Genomic DNA, 11,960 nt, shown 5'->3' on the forward strand with positions numbered 1-11,960 from the left:
CTTGTAGGGCAAAAACAACAGTCTTACATTATTCTGAGGTTTGTAGATACCACCTACATGCAACGCAGGCCTGTGTTCTAACATCATCTGCCGATCCAAAAATAGATTACATTTTATGTATTCACATGAGTGTAATTCTAGATGAATTTCAAAAGAAGTGGTACTGAATTTAATGGAGAGAAAAGACAGAGTACATGGAGACAGAGTTGCATTCCTCTCAGCCTCATCCCTGTCACTGACCTTCCTGTGAGTATACGAGGGATTAGGCCTGTGGGCTGACTGGTGGTCTTCTCCAGGCTATTTTTATGAAGATGTCCGCCCCCTGATCCTTTTGGAAAACTGATATGAGCACATGTTCCAAAATTCAAATGTAATTAGTCAACTGTTAGTCAAAGATGCTGAAGAATTGGGATTTTTTTTTAAGGTGGAAAGGATAATTTGTACTGTTTTGGGCATCATTTTTGACACCTACAATTGTGAATTAACTTGGTATGGGGGATTGAGCCAAACATACACGCAAACAAATCAGAGGCAATTGAATTTTATATTGATCTGGGCACAGTGCTGAACTCACTGGGTCAAAATTGATCCAATTTGGGTCAATATAGAACCAACGTAATAACTTTACCACCCAAGACAAGGGGTTGTTTTGACCCAGTGTTAGTATAATGTTACTGGGTTTGGTATTATTGCAAACCGTTATGATCTACTCACTTGCATGTCACTATTTATCACTAATTCTTATATGTATACTTTGCAGTTTTAGGACGTCATCGTTTTGTACAACTAACAATACATACATACATACATACAATACACATACATAAGGTAAAACTTTAGCTTGTCGTGTCTAACACCAGATCAAAATTACTGTATTTTAATTAAACAGTAATATAACAAAATAACACAAACACTGGGTCAAAACAATCAATTAATACTTGTTAAAGTTGACCTAGTTTTGTGTAAGTGCTATATTGACCCAAAATGGGTCCGTTTTTAACCCAGTTATTTTTTATTGTGTGTATTATCTTTTGTTCCAAAGCAACACACTAAATATGTGTTTTTAATGAAGCTATTAGAGTATTGTTATCAGCAAGTTGGTCACCATCAAACTTGAATTGCTTCTCCTAATTTATTTTGCCGTGGATGGATCGGACATCCACAGCTTCCCTCTTCTGAAGTGCTGCCAAGGCACTCTCAATAGCTACTGAGAGGTCCTGGCAATATATAGTTCAGTACCTGGCAACAACAAAGCTGCTGGCGCCTACCTCTCATCAGCCATCTGCAACTGCTCGTGTGTGTAGCAGGCACTGACAAAGGCCACAAGTGTGTCCAGACACGTCACAGCATCCAAATGGCCAACTATCTCTTCTGTGGCACTAATATGCAAACTGATATTAGTGTGTGAAAAACAAAAAAATATTTTGCATCTTTAGTCTCAAATCTCATCTTGTCCTGATGTGTATTTATGTGAAATTGATCAATCTTCTAGTCCTAAAACTGCTTTAACACATTCCTGCAATAAAGCAACGATTGAATCATTTCAAAGGCTTAGCGATCTGTGCACCATCAGCTCCCTTAAAAGGTGCAGAAGGATGCAGTGGAGCGTGTCCATTCTCCCCAGAGATTACCGCTAATAAGAGGGCCAGTATTTATAGAAGACCCCCCCTCCCCTAGTGGATCCCCCTAATCCTGCCTCACCCCTTTTTCATCCCTGCCCCATCCCTGTGCTTGGACCGCTCACTCTCTGCAGCACCCAGCTCCAGCCTTACCCTCGCCCCATATCAACTGAGGTAGAGACTTCTTTAATACAGCACTGCTTTTTTCAGATTCTTTCAAAAGAAGGGGGAAAAATCTCTTGGCCTCTTTACGTGCTTGATGAGAGGGGGGAGAGATTGCTTGGACTATTACGGGGAATTTTCCATCTTTCCATCTTCTTCCTTATTGTCCAATTTTCCTCCTCCTGCTCTCTTTGACCTGCAGCTAAAAAGAACACAACTATGTCCACCAACGAGCGTTTCAACTGCCATTACTGCAAAGACTCCCTGCTGGGGAAGAAGTACATAATGAAAGAGGACACGCAGTACTGCACTAAGTGCTATGAGAACCTGTTCGCTAACTGCTGTAAGAGCTGCTCTTTAGCAATTGGCTGCAACTGCAAGGTAAGGGAGCACCAGTGTTACCCTGAGAGTAATGGCTTTGATTTCAGTAATGTCTTAAATAAGACTGTGTTATGTCTGTTTATATTAGGATATAAAGGTGAGACATTTTAAAAACTTGTCAAATGTCTTACATGTTTCAATCCATACACATAAATAAAAATCTGATCTCACAGAATATCGACAAGTGCAATAAATAATGTGTTAAATATCAACAGGACTTGTCCTACAAGGATCTCCACTGGCATGAGCAATGTTTCAAGTGTGCAAAGTGTAGCCGCTCTCTGGTGGAAAAGGCCTTTGCCGCTAAGGATGATTTGTTACTTTGCACCGAATGCTACGCCCACGACTATTCTTCTAAGTGCACCACCTGCAAGAAAACTGTCATGCCAGGTATGGTATGTTGGGATGATGACGATGATGATGCCAATGAATAGGGCTAGACAATATCACCTCTGAAGGCTCACAAATTAATGCGTTATATCTCATTTGTTTAATCTGTTTTTTTTTTTAAGGATGACACTTTTTTAAGGGCCAAAAAAAGGGAAAAAATCATATTTCCCAAAATAATACACAATCTTTCTCAACAGAGGGAGTTTTCCCAGTTATAGAGTTGTAGATGTTCAAATTTCTATTTTTCTGAGCACTTCAAGGACTTTTCGGCTTAAAGGTTGAGATTGAATGAACTCTCAATTTGAACATCTACAAGTCCATGACAACTGGGCACTTGCTTAATGAAGATTTTGCAATATAATGCAAAGCTCCAGAACTGCTTAATGCACCTTGTGGTTAGGTTGTTTTGTGAACTCCTCTTTCCAAGATCAAGTATACATTTTTTAAACTCAATTTTGAAGCAACTCTCAACTTTTTACATGCATAGGAAGTCCTTAAAGTGTTCAGAAAAATGTAAACTTGAACATCTGCAATTCCATGACAAATAGGCAACGTCAACTGCTAAAGAGAGTTGAAGAGAAAATGGTATAACAATTATATCTAATCGTGCACGACACACAATATATCTCAAAAAATAATTTAAACATTAGACGATGACATTTCTTCCTCTCCCCAAATTCTTTAAGATTCAAGATTATTACGATTGCACCATCATCTTCTCCCTACAGATAAAGCAGGACTATTTTGGGCCACAGTGTGTTTCTGTCATAGAGGTACCATATGCTGACTAAGCTGCTCTCGTCCCCTGTGCCAGGATCCCGTAAAATGGAATACAAGGGGAACAGCTGGCATGAGACCTGCTTCCTGTGCCACCGCTGCCAGCAGCCAATAGGAACCAAGTCCTTCATCCCCAAAGACACCGGCTACTTTTGCGTGCCCTGCTTTGAGAAGCAGTTTGCCTACCAATGTTGTGCTTGTAAGAAGGTAGGGTTACAGCTGAGTCTTTTATAAGTATTGACTGCTGCAGTAATCCCCCTGACTGGTGTTTTAAAATTACTCACATGGTGGCTGCAGAATAAAAGGATGCAAGGGATGCCATTGTGTGTCTCTTTCTCTTACTTTCTGTGGATTTGTGTTACCTCTAGGCCATCACAACAGGTGGAGTGACCTACCAAGACAAGCCCTGGCACCGCGAGTGTTTCCTATGCATCGGCTGCAGAAAGCAGCTGTCAGGTCAGCGCTTCACCTCCAGGGAAAACTACCCCTACTGCCTCGAATGCTTCAGCAACCTATATGCAAAGAAGTGTGTGGGCTGCACCAAGCCCATCACAAGTGAGTCACTGGATGTGCTCATGTTTTTATTCACTCTGACTTGCAGTTCTCCCGCTCATATATATTTGCATTTGTGTAGGACCTGTCAGATTAACAAGGTGAAGATATTGCATTAATCTCTGGATCTTTGTTTAATGTGTGCAGGTCTGGCAGGGGCCAAGTACATCTCTTTTGAGGAGCGCCAGTGGCACAGCGAGTGTTTCACCTGCATTCAATGCTCTGTGTCGCTGGTGGGACGCGGCTTCCTCACCCAGCGCGACAACATCTTGTGCACCGACTGCGGCAGGGAGAAGTGATCTTTCCATGAAGGGGTCACAGGTTTATCCCAATAATAATGAGAGCTCCTGTTCTGATACAGATGTTGTGTATCCATAAATATTTCTTCTTCTTCGCATGCCTGGTACATAAACAGAGTCTGAATGACAAATACTTATTTTGGTGTTATATAAATAGTTCTCTCACTTTGCTCACACACACAACATGTATCTTTAAAGTTAGGGCGCCATTGTTCCATTGTTGATTAATGTTTTCTTTGTTGGTTAAAATGAAAAATCCCCTTTTTTTATGAGGGATGAAAGCGAAAGGTCAATTAATGGATTAATCGATGTACAAATGTTTGTTTCAGCTTTTTAGGAGTTAGGATTTGACATTTTTTGTCCTTCATAACAGTGAACTGTATATGTTCCGATTTTGGACTGTCATATTAAAAAAAACAAAGATGTCACTTTGGACTTATTTTTCACTATTTTCTTACATTATGGACTAAATAATTAACAGATTAGAAAACAATAGATAGTTGCAGCACCAAAACATATTTCCCTTAAATTTCCCAGGTCAACTTTCATTACACAAATATGTCTGCTGTATGCTTAGTTTACATTATTATACAAATAAACACAATTTGATGCATGATTTATGTTTGTCTCGTGAAAATACTTAAACGTTGTTCCAAGAAAAGACCTTTCTATGTATGTCATGCTGAAATGGATATCATTATGGGCCTGCTGTTGCTCATCCTGAAATGACTTGTTCTGCTCTAATGATGCCATGCAGAGGAGAAGTCTGCACATGTCAGTTTAAGACAGAAAGTCAGACAAACAAAGTCCAAGGACAGACAAAGTCCAGCATAACAAATATAGCTGTGATAGTAGGTTTCAAATCCACATCTTTTTATGACCATCACCATTTAGACAATCATTGTGTGCTTCTGTTGCCTCTTGACCTCACCCAGCTCATTCACATTGTAAACAAACTGAGAGCAACCATATATGGTTTAGTCAGCAGATTACTTGCTCTTCTACTTGTCCATTATCCACTAACTAAAGCTGCCACTTTGGTCCACGCACAAGCCAAGAATACAAGCGACCGTCTTCCTCACCATACTGTACCTATTGTTTTTACACTTGTAAAAGTTGGTTTTCTTGGTGAGGCCGTTGGATGAGTTGTGTAAGTGTCCTCACATTGGCAGGATGAGTGGAGTAAAAATGCTGACATAGATTTCCTGTCAGGATATAGTCACATGGGGAGGTGAAACTACATTACACTTCAGAAACTTGTGGAGGAATCAAAGAGGAAGGGAGAACAGCAGAGAGGTAGGGACGTCTTATTTTACATATTTTACAGAAGATCATTTGGGCAGATACATTTTGTATTTTACCTTGCAAAAGTCAAACTTCCTTAAATATCTGCAATGGCTTTTAGAGCATTTACACAAACACATATCTATGAAAAGCAATCAGGCCCAAAAGAAAAGGACAAATCCAGCATCCAGTGCCTTGAGTGCTATGACCAAAATGTGTATATAGGGACCAAAGATGCAACAGTCCAGCATCTCATCCTTCCCAGTAGCACAAATGGAGACCTGAGTCCTGGCCAGAACAAAATCAGAGAGGGTAGGTTGAGAAAACTAGGCTCAAGCAACCATGTAGCCCAACTGAGGGTAGTCCCGCTTTTCAACTATCTACTTGTCCTGTGGGACCGGAGCGTTACTGCCCTCAACATGTTCTCCTTGGAGCCTGTTCCCACCCTGAAGAAGATCCAGCATGTGTCTTTGTTTGAGGTGTGTGACTCGTTGCTCGCAGCCCAGGCAGCATGTGTGGAGATGGTGACTTCCTCCAGCCGCAGGAAGGTGATCCGGATCCACGTTGTGGGAGTGGACAGGTGGGATGTTATAAAGGAAGTCCCTCTGCTCCAGGACCCGGTGGCCTTGGCAGTAGATGGTGCCAGTGTTTGTGTAGCTACCAGCGACAGGTATCTCCTCTGTGATATTCGGACTGGGAGCAGTGAAGAGCTTTTCCCTCACAATCACAGCAGGCAGCGTGTTATTGTTACCTCAGTGGGACGAGGGGAATTCCTCCTGAACGGACCTGAATCTTTGGGTAAGAGCCGCCAAAATGTTTACAGTTAATCATCTTCTATCACTCCCCCATATATCCATCTAGCCAGGGGATATTTGTTTTGCTAAGACATCATTACTCCATCCTCATCCCTCAGGCATGTTTGTGATGAAGACAGGGATATGCCAGCGCCCTCCCCTGCAGTGGCCTCAGGAGGTGCTGGCAGCCGGAGTGTGTTTCCCTTACATCCTAACCATAGAGCCCCAAGTGCTGTCTGTCTACAGCATGGTAGATCAGCAGATAAAACAGATTGTGAGTCTCAGCGGAGCAAAGGGTCTGCTCTCCACATCAGGTATATCAGGCAACATCAATTCATCACCTAATCTTGGCAGATTGCAGACCGAAAGGCTGTCAAATTGTGTTTTTGTTTTTAAAGATGTGGTTGTGTCTGTCTCAGTTTGCACTGATTCAGTCAATCATCCTTGCAGCTACTGTTCCTACTCACTGGCTGTTTCTGAAAACCCAAAACAAATCTCCCCTCAGATGGTGTGTTAGTGTTCACAGAGAGAGACATTTTCAGCCTACGTCTGGTGCCACTCGATCAGCAGATCCAGGCACTTGTCAGGCATGAGAGGGTCGAGGAGGCCTTGTTGCTGCTGGACGGAGTTCAAGGCCATCGTCCACTTGACTCATACAAGGTGAAATTGAATTTATAGACACACAGCAGGACGCAAACACATCACTGCTTTGATATCTAGGTTTCCAACAAATGTGTTCTTCTTTACAAAACACAATTTCTGAGGATAACAAAATGACACAGACACCTATATAGTAGGCTTTCTCTCCTTTCTTCTTTCCTTCCTTCTCCATAATCATGTTGATAACCCAACTATTATGCCCTTCAAAGGCAGAATGCAGTAACAGCATATTTGGTCAAAATTGAGAATCTGCTCCTGCTGCGTGGCGTGAGCCTGTCAGCTGCGTGGCGTGTCCGTTTTTATTTCGGCTCCCATGTTAACAGGTTAGAGCTTGCACACTGCCTGCGTGACACACACGTCTCAAAAACGCGTGCATGCTAGAAATAGGACTGACGCCTATTTTTCACGCGACACGCAAGCGCGTTGGAAGCGTTTCCAGGCAAAATAGAATACGAAAAGATGTATATATGTCATTTTGACACAAATACATTTAATAAATGACATTTTGATGTTTGAAAGTCTCTAGGTTTTGACATAAATGCAGATGTAAATGTAATTTAAAAAAATTATAATAAATAATAATCGATTTTCAAATATTGCACCTGTCAATACAAAACAAAATATTTTGTAGCCTATTTTGCCGTCAATACTGCCAATGTTGTCTTTGCTGTAATCAAATCAGTATATATTTATGTTTAACATTTCATTTTATCAATGGGAAACATACATGTGTACAGACAAGGCTAGCAGCAGCAGTGCCGCGTCAGACACGTTTCTGGTGTGTAAAGACATAGAAAACGTCACGCAGCCGCCACGCAACTGACACGCAACAGAAACGCCACGCAGGCAGTGTGCAGGAGGCCTTAGCGTGCTTTGAGGAAAATGCTAATGTCAGCATGCTAACATGCTCACAATGACAATGCTAAAATGCTGATGTTAAAGTCAAATTCATATTGGTGCTAAAAAAAAGTCACAGGATCACCAAAGTCACAAGCATATAGAGTCTGGAAACCATGATTGCCTGTACTAACTTTTGCGCCAATCCATGTTCAAGATGTTGAAATATTTTACAGGATATAAGTTAAAACTTTGACCTGCTGGCACAGGATCACCAAAGTCAGTTGGATTCATCCTCTGGGGAACATGAATGTCTGCACCAACCTTCATCCATCCAGTAGTTGATGAGATATTTCAGTCTGGATGAACATTTCAGTGTTAAGTTTACCACATTAATAAAGCAGCAACTAAATCATAGAAAGTAGCATGGATAAACTAGTCTTGGCAAAAGCAAACTAACCAAGCTTAGATTTCTTTTATATTGTCCAAACACAGAGTGCAGGTCAACAAATGTTTTTTTTTCTTTTAGGTGAATATTCAACCTAAAAAAATCATATAATTCATGTTTCACAACTTACATAGCTGTCACATGCTTTTTAAACGTTTTTTTTAAACAAACGCTTTTTCTCAACTTCACTTTTTCTGTATTGTCTGCCTTTGTAACATTCACTGCTGCTATCATTTTACCATTTTATAAATTAATTCACACCATTGATGTGTAGATAATATGCATGCATTACAACCCCAGCTGGCATTGCATCATAGTGTTCGACTTTAGTATTTCATCACTGTAGAACAGATTGAACCAGGATGTCGAGGTGTAGGCTGACTACACTGTTACGAGCTGCTGTTGTAGGTGTATTCCAGTTGGATGAATGCAAGTGAGGACAGCAGATGGTGCCTGAGATTTAGGGTTATCTTTGCCATATCTCAGGTGAGGGTGAAGAATTAGCATGATGATGAGGCAGTTCGTATAACTTATTTGGTTTTGTGTTATTTTGAAGATCTTAAAGTGAAACATATATTGCCCTCGAGATTTAAGGATAGTGACACAGTGTTCTGCCTAAATGATTTCGGCTCATGTATTGTTAATGCATTGTGTGCCTGTTGTTTTTTTTTACTGGCAGGAGCTGCAGAAGGCCATCACTTGCCTGGCTGGATTTGTTCATTTTTACCGGGAGGGTTTTTCCGAGGCCAAAGAACTATTCATGTGAGAGTAAAAAAACCCTTTCACGACACTCCAAATTCAAAGCACACTAAATAAACCACAGCAAACTGTGCAGTATTATGTGAATCTTGTGAATAGTGGGTATTTTCTGCTGAATTCTACACCTAAGTCTAACACAAATCAATACTCATTACTTACTTGAACAGTACAGGTGAGCTGGACCCCAGAGAAATCATTCACCTCTACCCTGACATGCAGTCATGTCTCAGCGAGGACTTTAAATCCCAGCTTGATCAAGTGAACAAGGGCAGGGATCTCCAGGTGCTCTGCCAAAAGTACAGGAACACATTTCATCATTACCTGGCCTTCCTGGGAGATTTTCTTAGAGCAGTCAGGGGGACGGAGCAAGGCCTGAAGTGTACTCAGGAGGTGGATTGCGCCCTCCTGAGGCTGTACTTAGAACTGGGAGACACTGAAAATCTGCAGCAGCTTGTGGCATCTCCCAATGAGTGCAGGCTGGACCACTGTGTTCCTGTTTTGGAGCAACACAACAGGTAAAAAATAAATTATTATTTGTTGCGAGGATTTCTTAAGGACAAATTATTCTTTAAAAAGAAATTACACCAAATCAACATTTGAGACATTTTCTCCAATTTGCTCAATTTCTGATGGATCATTTGCAGTTTGATCTCTTTTTATTTACAGATTTTTTGCATTAGGTTCCCTCTATCAAAGCCATGGAAATCAAATTGAAGCAATTGAGGTATCCTTTCCCAAAAGAACTGCACACATTTTATACATAAACTTGATGTATAAAAGTAGCGTGTTTATGCCTTTTATATTCTTTCAGACTTGGGTGAAAATTGCAGATGGCTTCCACAAAGACCCCTCTTGCTCAGATGTATATGGACACATAGTGTGGACTCTCAGTCAGCTGCAAGACAGAGATGCTGTGTGGACATTTGCAGACTGGACTCTTCAGAGAAACCAGGAGGTGCCTTTTCTTTCCTTTTTCATGCTCTTAACTTAACTGCAGAGGGCAGAGTTGCACAATTCAACTATGTGTTATGGATATAAACACAGCAAAATGCCACCTATTACCTAAATTGCTTTGCTTATTAGACAATTATTGGTAATGAAATGTCCAAATTTCCTTATTTGAAAAAAGATAGGGGTGCAGATTTTCAACAAGCGTCCACCAGATGATCAATTTGAGGCTCAAAACGTCCTTGCTCTCTTGGAGAAGTACCCACTGGCGCTGATTTTGTATCTTGAGTTCTTAATCCATGATTTGAACAGTAAGGTGGGTACCGCAGCAGCTACCTAATCTAATATCCCTGACTCCTTTATTAAATACACAGAGACATGATTGGTATGTCTCTGTCCCCCCCCAGGAGGAGAGACATCACAACCGTCTGGCCCTGGCATATGTTACTCAGATGCTGCGAGAGGAAGAAAAAGCAGATTTGAGGAAGACCAGAGGAAAGTTGCAGCAGCTGCTATGGGAATCCAAGTACTATGATGTCTCCACTGTATATGGTGTGTTGATGCTTTATGAGAAAATAAATCACTCCTGAATTGTGACTTAATTATATTGCATTATTCTAATCGCAGAGAGAGTCAAGTCAGCAACCCTGCACATAGAGAAAGCCATTCTCCTCGGTAGGACCGGTGAACACTCTCAGGCACTGCAAGTGCTTGTTCACCAGGAGGGAGACCTCCAGGCTGCAGAGGCCTACTGCTGCAGGGCTGCCCAGGGCCAGGACTCACAGTTCAGGCAGACCTTGCTGCTCACGCTGCTCCAAATCTACCTGAGCTCTGAGGTGCTCACCAGCGCTGCTGTAGATCTACTCAACAACAACCCTCGGGTCTTTGTGGCAGAGAAGATCATCCAGCTCCTGCCTGATTCCTGGTCTATTCAACTGGTCTCCCAGTTCTTAGTTAGATCTCTCCGAGAGTCCTTCCACCAGAGGCAGATGGCGAGGCTGCAGAAGGCTTTGGGCCAGGTAGAGTGCAGAAGGCACAAAGTCATTTGGGTGAGTTTAATGACATACCAGTATTTCATATTTTTTTCACTCCATGAACATTGTGTGTATTCTTGTTTCCTTCTTATTCTGAAACCTGTTGTTCTTTCTCTCTCTCATCAGCAGATGCAGGCCTCAAATACAAAGTTCAGACTGGACAAGGGGCAGAAGTGCAAGGTTTGTCAGAGAGACCTTGCAGAGCCACAGTTTGCCTGTAACCTCCATGGTGAGCTAATGCACACAAGCTGCATTGGCTTTTCATCATCGTGAAGCCACCGATATAGCAATCTATTGTCTGTTTCTGCAAATGTTTGCATCTCTGCACTCTTGAGAATCACATTCATTTCTAGCAGGATAAGTGTCTGCTTCCTACCCGATCATTTTTCTAGATTACACTGTGTCATTGAGACAAACTCTGTACAAGGATTCAAATCATGGACCTCAGACCAGACACTTTCCCTGATTAGAAAAAAAAGAAAATACATTGTTCTAATAACTGGTTTCAGAATGCAAAAGAGCAAGCAGTGCACTTTTTCAGGACGGCATGTCTGAGCCATTTCCTAGAGACATTGTAGACAGCAATAGATATAAAGTGGAGGACACTCAGGGGCATATATTCACTGATCAGACAGTGGTGTTTAACATGGAAACCACCTGTGGTCAATCTGATGACCAAAGGGAATTTGACCATCCTCCATGGCTGTATATATGCATCCCCGCCATCAGGGTTTCCGCTGACTGTGTACATTTGTCTGCATAGAGCTGGAAATAGAAGTCAACAACTGAGAGGCTGCACGTGAGAGACTTTTTTATTCCGCTCATACATTAATATACATTTATGACCCAAAAAATAAAATCACAATTACAGGTTTAAAACTGAAATGCAAACAGGTCGAGGAAGTGCAGAGTTTTGGGTAATTTCACAAGAGACCAAATGACATGTCTGTGCTGTGTATGGAACATGAAATCAGAATATATTTTTACCAACATCATCCCTATTAGGGAACATGAAA

At 41.5% G+C, this 11,960-nt stretch overlaps 2 protein-coding genes across 3 annotated transcripts in view; both read left to right on the plus strand.

Annotated features, from left to right (window-relative positions):
* The first annotated feature begins 1,658 nt into the window (after positions 1-1,658).
* On the plus strand, positions 1,659-4,608 carry fhl5 (four and a half LIM domains 5). Its single transcript, XM_031310302.2, has 6 exons — positions 1,659-1,793; positions 1,984-2,162; positions 2,378-2,552; positions 3,367-3,536; positions 3,698-3,884; positions 4,029-4,608. The coding sequence occupies exons 2-6, from the start codon at positions 2,001-2,003 to the stop codon at positions 4,178-4,180; spliced, it is 846 nt and encodes a 281-aa protein (XP_031166162.1). The 5' UTR covers positions 1,659-1,793; positions 1,984-2,000; the 3' UTR covers positions 4,181-4,608.
* A 777-nt stretch (positions 4,609-5,385) lies between these two features.
* si:ch211-266g18.9 (transforming growth factor-beta receptor-associated protein 1) overlaps positions 5,386-11,960 on the plus strand; it is a 7,160-nt gene continuing 585 nt past the window's right edge. The window contains exons 1-11 of one of the 2 annotated variants that reach the window (XM_031310268.2): positions 5,386-6,262; positions 6,378-6,572; positions 6,764-6,918; positions 8,883-8,965; positions 9,130-9,477; positions 9,629-9,686; positions 9,774-9,917; positions 10,092-10,226; positions 10,318-10,462; positions 10,538-10,959; positions 11,074-11,960. The exon at positions 11,074-11,960 is cut by the window's right edge and continues 585 nt beyond it. In XM_031310268.2, coding sequence (XP_031166128.1) covers positions 5,575-6,262; positions 6,378-6,572; positions 6,764-6,918; positions 8,883-8,965; positions 9,130-9,477; positions 9,629-9,686; positions 9,774-9,917; positions 10,092-10,226; positions 10,318-10,462; positions 10,538-10,959; positions 11,074-11,217 — 2,517 coding nt within the window. In that variant the 5' untranslated portion in view covers positions 5,386-5,574 and the 3' untranslated portion in view covers positions 11,218-11,960. Of the gene's footprint in view, positions 6,263-6,377; positions 6,573-6,763; positions 6,919-8,882; positions 8,966-9,129; positions 9,478-9,628; positions 9,687-9,773; positions 9,918-10,091; positions 10,227-10,317; positions 10,463-10,537; positions 10,960-11,070 lie in introns of both variants that reach the window. The other variant, XM_031310266.2, reaches the window with a different exon arrangement.

The sequence above is a fragment of the Sander lucioperca genome, chromosome 18 (assembly GCF_008315115.2).
Source record: "Sander lucioperca isolate FBNREF2018 chromosome 18, SLUC_FBN_1.2, whole genome shotgun sequence".
Classification (NCBI taxonomy): Eukaryota; Metazoa; Chordata; class Actinopteri; order Perciformes; family Percidae; genus Sander; species Sander lucioperca.